General features: G+C 37.4%; 1 protein-coding gene across 3 annotated transcripts in view; it reads left to right on the plus strand.

The window, feature by feature from the left end:
* Positions 1-19,509, plus strand: part of TNKS2 (tankyrase 2) — a 71,164-nt gene that overhangs the window by 22,403 nt on the left and 29,252 nt on the right. For 2 of the 3 annotated variants that reach the window (XR_003520068.2, XM_027595074.2), the window contains exons 7-14: positions 1,427-1,493; positions 5,454-5,640; positions 6,690-6,811; positions 9,587-9,678; positions 9,765-9,843; positions 12,696-12,867; positions 15,356-15,435; positions 18,686-18,831. Coding sequence is in view for 2 of the 3 variants with exons in the window: in XM_027595074.2 (XP_027450875.1) it covers positions 1,427-1,493; positions 5,454-5,640; positions 6,690-6,811; positions 9,587-9,678; positions 9,765-9,843; positions 12,696-12,867; positions 15,356-15,435; positions 18,686-18,831 (945 nt within the window). In the remaining variant the exon portion in view is untranslated. The remainder of the gene's footprint in view (positions 1-1,426; positions 1,494-5,453; positions 5,641-6,689; positions 6,812-9,586; positions 9,679-9,764; positions 9,844-12,695; positions 12,868-15,355; positions 15,436-18,685; positions 18,832-19,509) is intronic. The other variant, XM_027595083.2, reaches the window with a different exon arrangement.

The following is a 19,509-nucleotide window of genomic DNA, read 5'->3' on the forward strand; positions in this document are numbered from 1 at the left end:
CGGGTTAGAAATCATACAATAAAAAATGGTGAGGGGTGCCTGGGTGGCTCAGTCGGTTGAGTATCTGACTCTTGATTTCCACTGAGGTCATGATCTTGGGCTTGTGAGATTGAGCCCCGCATTGGGCTCCACACTCAGTGGGGAGCATGCTTGAGTGCTCTCTCTCTCTCTCTAAAATAAATAAATCTGGGACGCCTAGGTGGCTCAGGCGGTTAAGCGTTTGCCTTCGGCTCAGGTCATGATCCCAGGGTCCTGGGACTCGATCCAATACCAGAAATCCAGAAACCACATTGCGTTCCTTGCCCAGCGGGGAGCCTGCTTCTCCCTCTGCCTGTTGTTCCCCCTGCTTGTGCTCACTCTCTCTCTCTTTTATAAATAAATAAAATATTAAAAGAATAAAAAATAAATTTAAAAAAAATGGTGAGGAAAGCCATAAACCTTTAAAGAGAGGACAGATAGAATTAATGACTACATTGTCAGTGGCCATTACTCACCAGAGGCCATCATAGTATCTGTGGTAATTAGTGAGTGATTCCCCAAGTAAGCAGCTTAAAGATACAAGTCAGGATTTTAAGGTTCCGCTGTACCTTCCTGTATAGAAAGTTCTTTCTCCATTACCGTCATGAAGGAATTGTGTTTAGTTTATTAATTTACTCTATAGAATCTGAAAAAAAGTTTCAAAGAAGAGCCAGTGTTTGAGCTCTGAGTTTGGGAAGGATTATAGGAGTAAGCCAAGAGGGAGGAAATCTGTTCTACACCAAGGGGACAATATGCCCAGAGGCATGTGGGGAACTACATGTGGTTCAGCATACCATCACTAAAGGGTAAGGCTCCAGAGGGTCAGACCATTGCGTGCCAGCCTAAGCAGTTGGAACCAGTTTTCAAAAGCAAGGAAGAACCAATGAAGGACATTAAAACAAGGAGTAACTAACTACATCGGGGCACCTGGGTGGCTCAGTCAGTTAAGTGTCCGACTCCTGATTTGGCTCACAGTCGTGGGATCAAGCCCCACATGGTGCTCCACATTGGGCATGGAACCTGCTTGAGATTCTTTCTCTGCCCCCCCCACCCTCTGTCTCTGTCTCCCCCCTTAAAAAAAAAAAAAAGGAGTAGCTATATCAGATTTACTTTTAGAAAACTCTGGCTACAATTTGAAGGAGAAATTGAAATAGGGGCTGTTTGAGTAGTACAGGAAGAAATACTAAAGGCGTGGTGGTAGCCTTGGAGAAAAAAAAGATGGATGTGCAGGAGACTTGGAAGTTAGAATTGTTGGAACTTAGTGTTCAGATGGATGTTAAATTTTGTGCATTTCCATTAAAGATCACAAAAGCCGTTTGCTATTTAAATCTTTAAGTGTGAATTTAATTTAAATTAACTAACTGTAATAACACAAGCTTCTTTTCATCCCCCCGTCCTTATATTGTAGTGATCTGGTTCCCTTACACAATGCCTGTTCTTATGGTCATTATGAAGTAACTGAGCTTCTGGTCAAGGTTAGTTCTCTTCTCTTTTTCTTAGAATTATATAAAATCACTTGAAATACATCATATACCTGTTTACTTTTTGTTTTTAGTGCTTGGTGGATATAGAAGGAATACATATAATCATTCTAAGATGTAGATGATTGATAGGTCAACATTTGACTGCTTTGAGATTTTTTAAATACCTTAAGATTTTAAATATAAAATAGCACTGTCATCTTGTGAAGAGCACCTTAAATGATTCTATAATTTGTGGCTAACGGTGAAGTTTCAAAATCCTTGAAAATACCAGAAAGCAATTTTTAGTGATTCATATATTATGAAAACCACCAGTTACATTTGCAAGATCTTCCCAGTTATACTTTGGGTTGCAGCAGGCTCATTTGGTAAGCTGCACTTCTTCCAATATTCTGGGTGGCTCTTTTTTAACAAGCAGCTTCCCAGGACCAAAAACAAACTTATTTTGCTCCTTGTTGGATGAAAATAGAAGATACATATTCTCCTTCAGAGTAGGCAGAAGGATGTTACCCACATCTATTTCCTTTTGTCCCCCAGTCTCTGCACATATATTTGACCACATTCTTTAGGCTTCTTTTACTCTGCACCATTCTGCCCCTTTTAATATTTTCCTCATTCTAGCAGCAGCCGTCATGGCAAAGATAATCTGTTCTCAATGCCTCCATGCTTTCTTTTCGGCATGTGCTACAACAGGATATTTTCCCACAGAAACAACTTCAACGATTAGATACTCTCTGAGTAACCCCTAAGCCTTTTTAAATGTATAAGGCGGCGGCTGTAACATTATACATTTGTAGCAGTAATGCTTTTCTTATTGTAAAACTGAATCTTGAATTCAGAACATTTGGAATATTATTACGGATAAAAGTGAAACATGAGACAGACTGCATTGGGACTTGCAGACAACTGAACTGTGTTTTCCTAAGACCTGATGTTCAATAAATAAGAATGGCAGGGCGCCTGGGTGGCTCAGTTGGTTAAGCGACTGCCTTCGGCTTGGGTCATGATCCCGGAGTCCCAGGATCGAGTCCCACATCGGGCTCCCTGCTCAGCAGGGAGTCTGCTTCTCCCTCTGACCCTCTTCCTTCTCGTGCTCTCTGTCTCTCATTCTCTCTCTCAAATAAATAAATAAATAAAATCTTTAAAAAAAAAAAAAAAGAATGGCAGGCTGACGAGAGGTCATATGTATAGAGGAGGTTAGCTGAGGTGAGGGTGCAGTTACCAGAGCACTCAAGCTCAGGAGTGTCTGGATTCGGCAAGTAGATACAGACAAGGGAATACAGGCAGAAGGTGTAGGCAACACTGAGTCAGTTGGCAACTCTTGCTAAACAGTTGGCTAGCAGAAGCTGGCATTTAACTGCAAACATTCACTTAACTGCTTTTCATGACCTGGGCACTGTAGAAATTGTGATGTGATGTGATTGCTTAAGAAGCTAACATGATTTTATGCCAGTAGTAGAAGTATAGTGTCAAAAGCAAATGTAGCAATAGATTCAATGTACTTTTTCTCAGTCAGACCACATTGAGACTCTGTTGTTATTCTAGGCACTCAATAATTTCTTTAATGGGGGTGCCTGGGTGGCTCAGTTGGTTAAGCGACTGCCTTCGGCTCAGGTCATGATCTCAGGGTCCTGGGATCGAACCCCGCATCGGGCTCCCTGCTCGGCAGGAAGCCTGCTTCTCCCTCTCCCACTCCCCCTGCTTGTGTTCCCTCTCTCGCTGTCTCTGTCTCTGTCAAATAAATAAAATCTTTAAAAAATAATAATAATAATTTCTTTAATGGAGCTTTTAAACTGAAGTCTGTTTAGCCGAGGGCCATGAGGGTGAAAGGAAATCTAGAAACCATCTGATAAGAAAGATGAATGAAGGAGCTGAAGGTGTTTAAACTCAAAAACGTAAGAGTTGCTCTCATATTGCCAAGAATATGTATCTTTTGCTCCAAAGAAAACCAGTAGATCAAAGTTTAAAATACATATTTAACTTAATGTAGAAGAGAACTTCTAATAAGACGAGTTATTTGGTAATTATGAAGAGTCATATTAGTTGAGAATTAGTTTCCCATCATTGGAAAGTACTAAAAGAGTGAGTAGCTCATTTGCCATCTGCAGGAATGGTGTAGAAGGGATTGTGAGAGATGAGAGATTGAACTAGAATGACTTCTGTGGTTTATCCAACTCCAGTACTTGGAAATGGCTGAAATTAAAAAGACTAACAATACCAAGTATTAACAAGGATGGGGGAACACTAGAACTCAAATATTGCTGATGGCAGTGCAGAAATAATACAGCCACTTTAGAAGACTGTCAGTTTCTAATAAAAGTATACCTGTATCTACTATATCATCCATCCAGCAATTCCGTTCCTAGGGACATAGCACGTGTCCATAAAGAGACTTAAAGATTAATGTTCATAACACCTTATTCAAAATAGTCAAAAACTAGAAATAGTCCAAATGCCCATCAACAGGATGATGGATAAGTAAATTATGGTCTGTCAGTACAATGGAATGCTACTCAGCAATGAAAACTATTGATACAACAACATGAATGAATCTCAGAAACATTGTGTGTGAAGGAAGGTAGACACAAAAGTACATATTGTGTTATTCTGTTTTTATGAAGTTCAAGAACATATAAATCTAATATATGGTGCCAACAGTCAGAATGGGGGCATGAATTATCTATAAAAGCATGAGGGAACATTCTGGGGTAATGTATAAGTGTCCTGTATCTTGAATTGGGTGATGGTATCATGGATATACACACACACACATATTTGTCACAATTCCTCAAACTATTCACTTAGGAACTGTGTTTTACTGTATGTAAATTATACCTCAAAAAAGGGGAAAACTTAGAGAAGATGCAAGTTAAATCTAAAGCTTCATTCTTTTTTTTATGTTAATCACCATTCATTACCTCATTAGTTTTTGATGTAGTGTTCCATGATTCATTGTTTGCATATAACACCCAGTGCTCCATTCAATACTTGCCCTCTTTAATACCCATCACCAGGCTAACCCATCCCCCCACCCCCCTCCCCTCTAGAACCCTCAATTTGTTTCTCAGAGTCCATAGTCTCTCATGGTTCATCTCCCGCTCCGATTCCCCCCCCTTCATTTTTCCCTTCCTGCTATCTTCTTTTTTTTTTTTTTAACGTATAGTGTATTATTTGCTTCAGAGGTACAGGTCTGTGATTCAGCAGTCTTACACAATTCACAGCACCCACCATAGCACATACCCTCCCCAATGTCTATCACCCAGCCACCCCATCCCTCCCACCCCACCCCCACTCCAGCAACCCTCAGTTTGTTTCCTGACATTAAGAATTCCTCGTATCAGTGAGATCATTTGATACGTATCTTTCTCTGATTGACTTCTTTCGCTCAGCATAATACCCTCCAGTTCCATCCACAGCGTTGCAAATGGCAAGATTTCATTCTTTTTGATGGCTGCATAATATTCCATTGTGTGTGTGTGTGTGTGTGTGTGTGTGTGTGTGTGTGTGTGTGTGTGTGTGTGTGTATACACACACCACATCTTCTTTGTCCATTCATCTGTTGATGGACATCTTAGCTCTTTCCACAGTTTGGCTCTTGTGGACTGGACATTGCTGCTATAAACATCGGGATGCATGTACCTCTTTGGATCCCTACATTTGTATCTTTGGGGTAAATACCCAGTAGTGAAATTTAAAGCTTCATTCTTAACTGTTTTTAACTATAAAAGAGTTAAGTAAGGCTCCTTGTGCATACGGCTAGCAACTGGCTACTTGGTTTTCCATGGGGAAAAAATGTATTTCTGAAATAACAGGTTTAAAAAGTGAACTTTGAGGGTATAACCTGTTTAAGCTTGCATGATGTTAAATTATACAGTACTAATAATTCTAAAATCTCTTAAAAAATTGAACACTAAATATATGCTTTACTCTCCCCACCCCACCCCCATCCCTCAGCATGGTGCCTGTGTAAATGCAATGGACTTGTGGCAATTCACTCCTCTTCATGAGGCAGCTTCAAAGAACAGGGTTGAAGTATGTTCTCTTCTCCTAAGTTATGGTGCAGATCCAACACTGCTGAATTGTCATAATAAAAGTGCTATAGACTTGGCTCCCACACCGCAGTTAAAAGAAAGATTATCATGTGAGTATAAAATGATGAATGTTCAATGAGGATATTAAGATGCCAACAAACTAAAAATTTGTTCTTTCTCATTTGTTTTTAGAAATTTTTAAATAATGGAAAATTTTCCTTACCGTGGGTATCTATTGTTCATACTAGCATATTTAGTTATCTGGAGGTTTCTACTCATTTTACTCTTAAGATGCTATGAAAAGAAAATATACTTGTATTTTTTTTCTCAAGTCAAGTTAAATGAGATGGTAATGGTTTTGAAAAGAATTATTTGTTCCTATCTTTGGTGGGAGTTTCTTATTAATCTGCCATGTCATTTGTAGGATTCCTGTCTTGTAAACATGGTCCCCAGATCCTAACCATCTAATATTTTTGGTATCTGGCAGTTGTGTGGTTTTCTGTCTGTAACTGAAGTAAATGTAGTGAGAAACAGCCACCTAGTTCAGATATAGTATTGCTATACATAAACAGGAAACTCATATTAAATATGTATTATTCTGGAACAATAAAGGATAATGGGTGGTTTCACAAACCTGATGAATAAAAGAGGAATCTTGAGAAAATACTCTTTGATTTGTTCATCAGTAGGTGGCTCTTGGAAATATTCAATTTTCTGGTCATCAGTTCTCTGATATTTGAGCAAAAAAATCATCTCCTACCGCCATGATGTTAGTGTACAAACCATGATCACTCTTTGTTTTATTTCTTTACTGAGAAAAGTTCTCTGCTTTAGGAAATGCTTAGTTAGAACTCTCTGGTCTGGTAATGTATTGCAGTACTCCAGATTCCTACAGACCAAGATAGACCCTGAGTTGGCCATGGGCTAAATCCGTGTGTACATTTAGGGATGAATTATGTCATAACTGAGGGAAACTGGTATAGCACTGTCTCTCTTTTGGGGGGTTATATTTGGAGAATATCTTTAGAGCTTCTATCTGACTATTTTGGTAGATAATTTTGAAAATAATTTCAAGAAAAATACTGAGTATCTTTTACTAGGTAAGTCCCATCAATTTGATAATTCTCATGCAGATTTACATGTTTTTCTCTTCATCTAGATGAGTTTAAAGGCCACTCACTGCTGCAGGCTGCACGGGAAGCTGATGTAACACGAATTAAAAAACATCTCTCTCTGGAAATGGTGAATTTTAAGCATCCTCAAACACATGAAACGGCATTGGTAATGTTTCACAAGTTTTTAAGATGCAGTAACCAAAAACATTGTGAACTGATCATAACGTCCTACTTCTTTTGATGATACAGAGTAACATAACGTCCTACTTCTAGTAAAAGAATTGTTTTTAAAAATCTGTGTTTTTTAAAAATTAATGCCTGAACATATATAAAGAAAAAAATGTCAAACAGTACAGAAAAATAGACAACCCACCCCAAAAGGCAATACTATTATTATTCATTTGAGTATCCTTCCAGAAAAAAACTTTATTCATATACTGGCGTATGTATGTAGCTTTTTTATTATTGTAATTGTAATAGTACATATCGTTTCCTTTTCTTATAAAAATTATAAATGCTTGTGATTGAGCATCTTAAACCCACTGAAAGTAATGAAAAAGAAAATAATTCTGTCATCCATAGAAAACCCACTTGGTTTTCCTTCCAGTATTACAATTTTTTTCAAAGTTAGATCTGAAGTCTGTGTATATCCCCTCTATACTATGTAAGTAAAGTGTCTGTGTGAGTAGAGGCTGCTTCCCTGGTAAAGGTAATAACACTTCTATGGAGCTGTAACAGTAGATGAAAATCGGACAGCCTGTGGAAAAGCAGTCAGAAGAGAATGAGAGCTAGTAGAGATAAAGTGGTGGAAGATAGGAAGGCAGTGGTGTAATCAGAGACTACCTTAGAAATACCAATTTTTTTGGAAGATTTTTATTTATTTATGAGAGAGCGTGCATGAGCATGGGGAGGGGCAGAGGGGAGGAAGAGGCAGGCTCCCCACTGAGCAGGGAGCCCGATGCGGGGCTTGATCCAGGGCTCCATCCCAGGACCTCGGGATTGTGACCTGAGCCAAAGGCAGCACTTAACTGATTGAGCCACCCACATGCCCCAAATAACAATTTAGAAGGAACAAAACCAGTCCTGCTGTATGAATTGCAGAATGTGGTTTGGGGGAAGGAAGAGGACCCTAAATAAACCAATGTGTTTCAGGGCAAATTTAACGCATACTCTCACTTACCTAATATTTTGTAGGTAATTAATTTTCTTGGTTATTGGTTAATTTTCTTCCTTATGCCATGATGTACACTATGTGAAGGTTATGTAGAAACCTATCTATAAAACATATGAAGCCTTTTTGTTAACTTAAGTTGTAAAAAAATCCAAGTAAAAAAATAACAAAGCTGCAGATTAATAAGAAATGCTAGTGCAAATTTAAAATCATAATATTATCAAGATGGTGCAGAGAAATTTAGAAAAACTAACGGGAAAATTTTCTGATCTGAAAAGCTAATACTACCTATTATCTCCCCCTAAATATTCTGCTATTAAGCAACTTATTTTTGCTATTAACCTTAAAACATACTAGGAGTTAAGTATTGATGGACAGTTGCGGTGCAGGGGCAGTGTCTTCCAGGTTTCCAGAGGTTATAGGCACTGGCTCAGGATGGGCCAGAGGAGTAGGAGTGCTGTTTTGAAATGGACATGGTCAAGAATTCTTGGAAATAAACCGTTTCCATTCTGTGTGCTGTCCTGATAGCCTGGGATGATTACTCATAACATACCAAAGTAGCTATGTTTGCCAGTTAGAAATGGTTTTATTGAGGGCAAAGGAGTGATTTTGATAACAGCAACCACGACAAAGAATGAATCTGAAGCAAAGTCATGAAGATCAGATAAGCTTTATAATTACCAACAGGTTAAAATAAGAGAACAAATTTCACATGTACTGTGTATTTAGATGTATATAACAACTTAGCAGTTATCCAGAACTTTTATTCCATGAATTCTCAAGCTTCAATTTAACTTCATATTTTTACATTGTTGTAGTCATTCATGCATCCAGACATTTATTGAATGCCTGTTGTAAATGAATATCATCCTCAGTATTGGGGATGCAAAGATTTGGGACATTGACCATGAGATACATTCTAGGTTTATAACTAGCAAATCCCTACCACCCATCTCCTTTCCTCTTTTTTTTTTTTTAAAGATTTTATTTATTTATTTGACAGAGGGAGACACAGCGAGAGAGGGAACACAAGCAGGGGGAGTGGGAGAGGGAGAAGCAGGCTTCCCGCTGAGCAGGGAGCCCGATGCGGGGCTCGATCCCAGGACCCTGAGATCATGACCTGAGCTGAAGGCAGACACTTAACGACTGAGCCACCAAGGCGCCCCTCCTTTCCTCTTTGATATATCATAGATATAGATGCTACAGACTCCAGTTTAGTGTATCATCTACACCCACTGATTTTGACAAACAGGTAGTCCAAGCTCCTTATTCTGTTTGAGCAACTAATTGAGAAAGGTGTAATCTTGTCAGCTGTTTGATCTGTGCTGTTACCAGGCAGCATCCAGAGCTGATGAGTGTCTTTTATTACTTGATGTAAAGAAACTCCAACCTTTGGAGTGTTTTCATTAATTAAACTTTAAAAAATAACATAGACACCATGCTATGTGGGAATAGCTTTAAAAGAAGTGTTGGTGACATTAATTTAAATTTCCATCACATCAGTAGTGGCTTTTTCAAAGATATAGGGCAACTATAAAACTTGATCAGAATATTTAGTAACATATCTGATAAATAGGATTTGCAGCCCTGGCCAGAATTTGGTAATTGTTATACATTCTATCCAGTAGAAAGCCTTTGAGTAGCAAAGTCAGGTCAAAAATAAAGAGGTTAAATAACTTCTTAGTTGTTCTTGATTGGAAACACAAATGTTCTTAAGTAAAAATTAGTTCTGTATAGTCCTTGATTAATGCTGCAATTTAAATTATCTAGCATTGTGCTGCCGCATCTCCGTACCCCAAAAGAAAGCAAATATGTGAACTGTTGCTAAGGAAAGGAGCGAACATCAATGAAAAGACAAAAGAGTAAGTCTACTTTTAGTAATTAAAAATTACTGACACTTTTTTTTTTTGAAAATACATTGATTGTTGGCTGACTTTTTCTTTTTAAGATTCTTGACTCCTCTCCACGTGGCATCTGAGAAAGCTCATAATGACGTTGTCGAAGTAGTGGTGAAACATGAAGCAAAGGTATACTTCCTTTTTGGTAACCTTTGGTAATCGACTGAGTTATTTTCTGTTTAGCAGATGAAACTCCTGGCTTCCTAAACTGTTTACTCTCTCATAAGTATTACTTTTTTCCTCTTAATCTATACTTAAAAATAGTCCAGCAGATACTTTTCTTTATCTGATTTTTTTCTAGAAAGCCTAAGGATTTACTCAAAAATACATGCTTCCTAAATATCCTTCCTTCTCCATTCCTTTTACCCACACCGCACTGGTCAAATTATCCTTAAGGTCTTTTTTTTTTTTCTTAAAGATTTTATTTATTTATTTGACAGAGAGAGACACAGCAAGAGAGGGAACACAAACAAGGGGAGTGGGAGAGGGAGAAGGAGGCTTCCCACTGAGCAGGGAGTCCGGTGCAGGGCTCGATCCCAGGACCCTGGGATCATGACCTGAGCTGAAGGCAGATGCTTAAGGACTGAGCCATCCAGGCGCCCCTTTTAAGGTCTTTTTCTAACAGAATACTCTTCAGAATATCCTCAGCTAGAGACACACTGATTATGACCAATCATCTTCAGTCTTCTCTCACACGTATCTTCTGTTCCTTGGCTACCATGATAACTCTTGTTGTTTACACCAGCCACAGTCTTTCTTACTCTGTTATTTCTGTGACTAAACCAAAGGACTTGGAACAGAAAGAAATAAATTATTTAAATAATTTGACTGAAAACAGTTCCCCATATTGTGAAGTCAGTGTTCTTTAGTTGGCATTTGTATACAAAGCATTTTATTCTTGGAATAATTATGTTTTCATCAGGCTAGAAATCATCATTTCTTACCCAGGAATTTTAAAAAATACTACTCAGTAAAAGATACACTTGGCATCCCAGATTGGAAGAGATGACAGTTACCTAATTCAACAGTTTTCACAGTTTTTAACCACGGATCCTTGCCTTTTCCAAACAAAATCCTTAGTAGAAATTCACTATGTAGCAAAGAATTGTGCTGCTCTGAATGAAGGGAAAAGAAAGGAGTAGAGACCCTTAGCCCTTGGGTGACCCCAAGGCTCTTCCCTAAATGTGCTTTGCAAAATAGTTTTCTGATCTGTCCTTTCTTGGGTTCCCGCTGGAGAAACCACTTAGAATTCTTTCCAAAACTTCTTGTTTGTGTTTCCTTTCAGTGTCCTAATTTCTCTTTGATTTGGGGGAATTCTTGATAATGTATAATCTCAATCTTTCCTATTGTAAATTATTGAATAAAATAAAGTTTATTCTGCTTGACTGCTTGGCATATCTCGTCTGTCTGTTCTATAACTTTTCATTGATTGCTTTTTTCATACATGTGGTACATTACTAGAATATCTGGATACATACTAAATGTGAGTTGTGAAACTCAGTGAACAGTCCTGACCAGTGGGGCCAACCATCCAGGTTTGTCCAGGAACTGAGGGATTTCCAGAAATACAGGACTGTCAGTACTAAAACCAGGGAGGTCCCAGGCAAACCAGAACAAGTTCGTCACCCTGATCTTAACACAAAGTGGTACCCAACTAAAGTTTTCAAGTGGATGTATTTCACATTTCAGGAGTTTTGGTATGTGAATAAGTAGATTAATTGCCCTGAGCATTTTAAATCAATTTTCAAGTTCCGTAAGCATGGAGACTAGCAATTTATAATCCAGTTTTTTTGGTTTCATTGAGAAAGTCTTACTATATTCCTGTTCAAATATTCTCCAGCTCCATGGATATGAATTGGACTGTGTGTCAGATCACACTAGTGGCCACAGGGTTGATTACTTAGGAACTTAATTTCTCACTTGTGTTTTAAAAAATTATTTACCTGTTGGGTAAATAGTGCAGGTGCAGATGAGATGGGGGAATTAATGTTTTACTATATTGTCTTATTACATATCCATCAGTTTCTCCCTTTATCCATAAATGTATATATACATATTACACATTTCAAAGTAATTTGCAAATTGCTATGCACTTCTCCCAAAATATTTCCATGTAGGCATCATCTAGAGGTCAGTATTTATTTACAGGTTTTTTGGGGGTGCAAAATTTACATGCAGTGAAATGCACAAATCTTACATGAACATTTGCTGAATTTTGACTAATGTATACACCTGTGTTACCAAAACTCATCAAGGTACAGAACGTTATTTCATGGCCGAGGCAGGGCCCCATCCAAGGCAATCTCCACCCCTAGATGCAACAACCATTTCATTTATTTCCTGTGTAGATTAGATTTGCCTGTTCTAGGCCTTCATGTCTATGGAATTGTACAATGCACACTCTTCTCTAGGCTTTCTCCTCTGTATATTTTGGAGATTCATCCATGTACCGATCCTTTGTTCCTTTTATTGCTTGAAAGTATTCTGTTATGTGAATAGAATAAATAATGTATTTATCTATACAGATTACATTTTACATGATAAAAAAGGTAGAAGATTAAGCCAGTAGGAATAAATATTTTAATGCTAATTTAGTCTCTGGCTTTGTTACTGTTGTCTATCTTGGGGTTAGTCTTCACATTTCTGGACCTCAGAGATCCATAAAAACATATGGATTAAACTTCGTTAGGCAATGTCTACCTCTAAGTGCAGTAAATACACTAACACTTTTTAATGGCAAACACGAATGTTATTCAACATTTCCTGCTTTTACCCCAAAACAGTCTTTTCTGATATCAGCCTTCATGAACTGGTGAATTTATGCTCTAAATTTGAGCAAAAACATCTGTTTTGGCCCTGGATAATAGGCTTCATGAGAGAATAATTGGGATTTTTAAATTAGTAACAAGCGTTAAACACGTGATTGGATGGTTTTAAATTTTGAGTTACAGGCTAATTTTAGCACTTTCTGCATTGTTAAGGTTAATGCTCTGGATAATCTTGGTCAGACTTCTCTGCATAGAGCTGCACACTGTGGTCATCTGCAAACCTGCCGCCTACTCCTGAGCTATGGGTGTGATCCGAACATCATATCCCTTCAGGGCTTTACTGCCTTACAGATGGGAAATGAAAACGTGCAGCAACTTCTTCAAGGTATTAAATGCTTTCATGAAACAACTTTTTAAAATTAACCTTTAAATTTTTTCACATAGGGACGCCTGGCTGACTCATTCAGAAGAGCATGCAGCTCTTGATTTCAGGGTCGTGAGTTTGAGCCCCACTTTGGGTGTAGAGATTACTTAAATAAATAAAACTTAAAAGTAAAAATAAAGTTTTTCACATACTATGTAGAAGTTGGTAATAAAAAGAAAATGTAGAATATTTGACTGTTAATTCAGTATACTCAAGGTTCCAAATGTCATTAAGTCTTACTATGATTTTGTTCCAGAAGCATCTGCTCAATTCTCTAATAGCTGGCTCTTAAGTTTTTATCTAGAAAGTATTTAAGATGTAATAGTTGCTATTTTTTTAAAGACAGGCAAACATAAAAAAGTAAGTGTCTCTCAGTTGAGCATCCATAATGACAAATAATACTCTAAAAACTGGCCCTGCCTGTTCACTTTTTTTAGGTCTTTTGTATATAAAGCATGTAGAATTTTTGTACAAGGTAACCAACTATTTGACTTATTAAAACATATTTAACTATTGAATACTTGTATATTCATTATATTTTTAAATATTTAGATCAAATATCTATACATTTTACATAGGTTATACATTTCACCCTAGAAGTCTGGTCCAGTAAATTTTAAAGTGACTTTGATGTCTGAAAGCTCAGTTGAGAAGAAATACAACAGATCAAGCCTCTTGTATCTTTAACAGTCATCTTCGATGATCTTTATGCCTGTGATCTGGAAACCACCTTTTGAGAAAAACACTGAATAGATGAAGGCAGGTTGACAAAACAACCTGGAAACTGCCCAAACTGAACTAACTATGAGACTCTTTCAGGATTCCCTTTAGTTCCTCATATAACACACATTTGTTTCAGTGTCAGTTTGGGGGTTATAACACCAGTCCTATTCAGTTGCCTTGTGATGGACATGTACAGTCTTACTAGTTTTGTGCTAAGTGCGATTTCTTACCTTTCCAGCTAGTTTTTTTTTTTTTTTTTTTTAAGATTTTCTTTATCTATTTGACAGAGCACAAGCAGGGGGAGCAGCAGAGGAAGAGGGAAAAGCAGGCTCCCCACTGAGCAGGGAGCCTGGTGCAGGACTTGATCTCAGGACCCTGGGATCATGACTTTAGCTGAAGGCAGACGCTTAACCAACTGAACTACCCAGGCGCCCCTCCAGCTAGTTACAAGTAAATTGTCAAGGTAGAGTTTTCAGGTCAAAGGATAATATGTAATTGTTAAATCATCTTCTAGAACAGTTGTTAAGTACTATATTATACTCCTAACAGCATATGACAGGACCTGTTTGTCAGCACTGGGTATTATGATTCTTAACCTTTTCATTTGGTGGACGTGTGTGTATGAACTTAAGAAGTAATAGATGCTTTTTTTTTTTAATACAAAGTATAGAAATATTGTCAGTGTAGTTCCCCCATTTCCTCTTTGCCCACTAATGGATAAAAAAGAAAAACCCAGGATCTCTCATTTTAATTTGCATTTTTAAGATATATGTTGCAATATATTTTCCATTTTTTATTTGCCTTATAACTTTGTTTAATGTTATCAACATTGGTTCTGCCTTTAGTGTACTACTCTAAGATGCTTTTTTACTCCAAGTATAAAAATATTCACTTATATTTTCTTTTAGTATTTTTAAGGTTTAATTTTTTTATCTTAAGGTCTTTAATCCATTGGAGTTTATTTTGTTCTAAGATACAAAGGTACATGTTTTCTTCCTTTCCTGTGAGATTTTAAATGAGCTATAAAACAATTTCAGATCTGAAAGTGACTTTAGTTATCTTCTAGTCCATCTTTTCTCTTTTTAGAACTGAAAAAATCTGAGGCCCCTTGCCCCAGTTTAGATAGCTAGTTAAGGGCAGAACCATGGTTAGGTCTCTGGCCATTGGTCTCCTAATTTAAAGTTTTTCCACCATCCAGTGGCCTTGGTTATAGAACATGCCATCTTTCATCTGTTTTATATTCCATTACATTGTTTAAATCACATTTATTATTCATATTTACACACATTTTGCTTATTTATATGTATATACATGAAATGTTTCCCACAAAAAACTTTTTTTGTCTCACAAAAAAAATTTTTTTTTTTTTAAGATTTTATTTATTTGACAGAAAGAGACACAGCAAGAGAGGGAACACAAGCAGGGGGAGTGGGAGAGGGAGAAGCAGGCTCCCCGCAGAGCAAGGAGCCCGATGTGGGGCTCGATCCCAGGACCCTGGGGTCATGACCTGAGCCGAAGGCAGACGCTTAACGACTGAGCCACCCAGGTGCCCCTTGTCTCACAAAAATTATTAACAAAGTCTTTCTGGTTTTCCTCTGCTACCATGGAGATTTATTATATAATCTGCCAAACTGTAAAAGAACTTTACTTTGAGATAAGCTGCCTCTCTTAAAGCTTGGTCCTGCCTTTTCCATGGGAGTTAATCACTCTTTCTTTCTCTTTTCAGAGGGTATCCCGTTAGGTAATTCAGAGGCAGACAGACAATTGCTGGAAGCTGCAAAGGCTGGTGATGTAGAAACTGTAAAAGTAAGATATGATCTTATGTTTTTGTTAACTTTGGGTTTTTATTTTCCGTATTTAATGAATCTGTACTGTTGTAATGAAGAGCCTGGTTATTTATATGTGCCTTGTTTTAAAATATAAATAATGATAATCTAGTTCTCTGCAAGTAAGAATCATTGTTCAGTGAAAGAAACTTTTTAGTTTCACATGCATCTCAGTAAATACCTCACAATCACAAATTTAAATAAAGTGCATGTTACGACGTGGATAGAACTGGAGGGTGTTATGCTGAGCGAAATAAGTCAGTCAGAGAAAGACATGTATCATATGACCTCACTGATAAGAGGAATTCTTAATCTCAGGAAACAAACTGAGGGTTGCTGGAGTGGGGGTGGGGTGGGAGGGATGGGGTGGCTGGGTGATAGACATTGGGGAGGGTATGTGCTATGGTGAGCGCTGTGAATTGTGTAAGACTGCTGAATCACAGATCTGTACCTCTGAAACAAATAATGCAATATATGTTAAGAAAAAAAAAAAGATGATGGCAGGAGGGGAAGAATGAAGGGGGGGAAACTGGAGGGGGAGATGAACCATGAGAGACGACGGACTCTGAAAAACAAACTGAGGGTTCTAGAGGGGAGGGGGTGGGGATGGGTTAGCCTGGGGATGGGTATTAAAGAGGGCACGTTCTGCATGGAGCAATAGGTGTTATGCACAATGAATCATGGAACACTACAACAAAAACTAATGATGTAATGTATGGTGATTAACATAACAATAAAAATTTAAAGAAAGAAATAAAGTGCATGTTTATGGAAATAAATTTCATTTAAAGAGCCTATTCATTTGTCCCTTTATAAAAGAATAAGATATCAAATTATTGTCTATTGTTCACATTCGACACAACAGGAAAGGGACAAAGAGCTAAACGGTGTGTCACTGTGTTGATGTATTTCTTCTGGTTTCATTTCTTTGCCCTCTCTACCACTGTTGCCACTGTCTCCTAATAATCTTCAGTTCATCGAGCCAGCTTCTGAAGCTCTTACATGGCCCATCTCCAGTGGTTGTCCTCTGTAGAATAACCCTTCCTCAGATTTTCCTTTACTTTTTACCATAGAGTCATATATAATGTCTTAATAAAACATATTTCTATTACCTACAGAAGTTGTATATCCCAGTAAATAACTCAGAAGCCTAACATTCTGAAAGAGCAAGACTACGTTTCCATTCAACTAATATGGATTAAAATTAACTCATGTTTTATGAATGAAATAATTCTTCAGTAATGGGATGGAGTTTTGGGATTTTTTTCCACTTTATTCTAATGTTATTTTAATTCCCAAAGCTAGCAGGGAGATAAAAGCTTTGTTATATTCGCCCATCCCTACCCTCATTGCCCCTAGACTTTTTCAGAAATAGTGCTGGTCCCATTTGAGGGAACAATGACATGTAATAAGTTTTATGAAAATCTAAATTTATTGATTTGTGACGGAAGTAGCTATATGAAGCAATTCACTGTATTTCTGTTTGGTGTCCTCAATCCTGAACAGATCCACCACACAAAGTCAATTTTAGATTTTCTGAGAATGAAATATGTTGTCCCATCTGAACTTGAGCTCTGAGGAAACTTATTCACTGTCCTTTTAAGTACAGAGATTTCGGGAAGTTGATTTAAAAGTCCATGTTATCTTTTGCTACTGCTTTATCTGTGTAGATAGTACAATCATCTCCAAGTAACAAGATTTTATTTTTTAAATAATTTCATTTTTCAAAGAAAAAACACCGTTAAAATGGAATGTTACTCTTTGACATGTTTTATATTTACATTTTCATTCCCTTAGGTGGGAGGTTAATAAGATATTAGGAGGATTTGGTTTCTATTACTAAATACTGCTGACTTGTGGAAAAACAAGTCACTTGAGTTAAAAGTAGTAAGCTGATTTTTTTTTTTTTCTGGAAAATTGATTTAAAAATTAAAGGCAGGGGCGCCTGGGTGGCTCAGTCATTAAGCGTCTGCCTTCGGCTCAGGTCATGATCCCAGGGTCCTGGGATCGAGCTCTGCATCGGACTCCCTGCTCCGCGGGAAGCCTGCTTCTCCCTCTCCCACTCCCCCTGCTTGTGTTCCCTCTCGCTGTCTCTCTCTCTGTCAAATAAATAAATAAAATCTTTTTAAAGAAAAAAAAAAGAAAACTTGTCTCAGAGTACACAAAACTAAACTGAGAAGTAGGGAGTAAAGTGTCTGGTAAAAACTACCCAACCTAGCAGCACTTGGCACATTTATTAAAAATACTCATTCCTAGAGCCCAACTTCAAAGCCATGAAATACTCTTTCAGATGGGACCCTGAATCTGTATATCTAACAGACTCTTCTTTGGGAAGCATAAAAAAGCTTTATCAGTCAGTAATTAAACCTCTTGAGGTTAAACCCACAGATAGCTACCTCCATTGAGTTATTAGGCTTAGGTTATCCCTAAGGGATAGGGTAGAATAGTAAAAAGTAAGACTTTTTACTAATATTGATAGTCTTTAAACTTTTTTTGAGCACCACAATTTATTATTTATGTTGCTTTTCTTCCCTAAACATTTGTACTTTTCATACAAGCATGAATAAAAGTGTTATTCTTAAAGCTTTTCTCAGCCAGGCTTCCTCATCTAAACCCAAGAACACAAAAAAGTACTTGAGTATTTTCTTAATTTTCCCAAGGATCATAAGTATAGTTCTTTGACTATAAGCATCACCTAGGAACTTGTTAGAAATGCAAGTTCTCGAAAAAAGAAAAAGAAATGCAAGTTCTTAGGCCCCACCCCAGACACACTAAATTAGAAAATCTGGAGGCAGGACCCAGTGCACATGAAAATTTGAGAACTGCTGGCGTAGAGCAGAACTTTTTAAACTTTAATGTGCTTACAGATCATCTATGTGTCTTGTTAAAATGCAGATTCTGACTCAGTAGATGAGGGTCTGAGATTCTGCATTCTTAACAAACCCGAGGATCCAGCGTACCTCTACTTATATTTGTCACAAAATGGAAGTTAGGATTGCTAATAATTGGTACTTTAGATTACATTTATGTTACTATTTGTAGTAGTGATAATGATAAAATTTACCCACTAGCTTCAGCAAAAGATGCTACAGACATAGATGAGAGGACCACAGGGATTCCCAGTAAATGACAAGGTGAAATAAGAATAAGTAGTTTCTGAGAATACTGGTTTAATGAGATAAGGAATTAAAATATGTCGTGTTATGTGTATACTGTGTTTCATCCTGCAGAAACTGTGTACTGTTCAGAGTGTCAACTGCAGAGACATCGAAGGGCGTCAGTCGACGCCACTCCATTTTGCAGCTGGCTATAATAGGGTGTCTGTGGTGGAGTATCTGCTGCAACACGGAGCTGATGTGCATGCTAAAGATAAAGGGCGAGTACCAACAATTGCCATGGCCTCTTTTCCTTTATCTGACCTTTTTAGGAAAATCTGGAAAAACATTTTTTTAATAATTGTATGATAATTGGTAGCTCTTTTGTTTTCAGGGAAGTCTGTTACCTAATCCTGGCTTAAATGTAGCTTCTTAATTTTGGTTAAGATTTTATGATGATTAGCATTTATATATGTAAAGACTTATTTGCATAATGCCTTATAACCTTAGAATGACTAAGGAGATTAGTGTGATTGATTTTTAATATGGTAAATTTTTCAGTTTGCATTGAGGATATTTGAATTCTTCCAATTTATCTTAAAATTATATTTTTTAAATATACAATTCTTGGGGTGCCTGGGTGGCTTAGTTGGTTAAGGGTCTGACTCTTGGTTTCAGCTCAGGTCATGATCTTGGGGTTGGGGAATCAAGCCCCACTTGGAGTCTGCTTGAGATTTTCTGTCTCTCTCCCTGCCCCCTGCCAGTGTGTGCGCTCTCTAAATAAATAAATAAATAAGTAAAATCTTTAAAATACACATACACATCTCAATTCTAGATTGAGTCTATAGGTGTTTGTTATATTCTCTACAATTTAATATATTTTTAGGGCAACCCTCTCGCATCCCCTCCCTCTTTCGGAGCTTTGTACTATCACTTTACTATTGCTCCCACCAAAAAGG

Source organism: Zalophus californianus, chromosome 15 (genome assembly GCF_009762305.2).
Source record: "Zalophus californianus isolate mZalCal1 chromosome 15, mZalCal1.pri.v2, whole genome shotgun sequence".
Classification (NCBI taxonomy): domain Eukaryota; kingdom Metazoa; phylum Chordata; class Mammalia; order Carnivora; family Otariidae; genus Zalophus; species Zalophus californianus.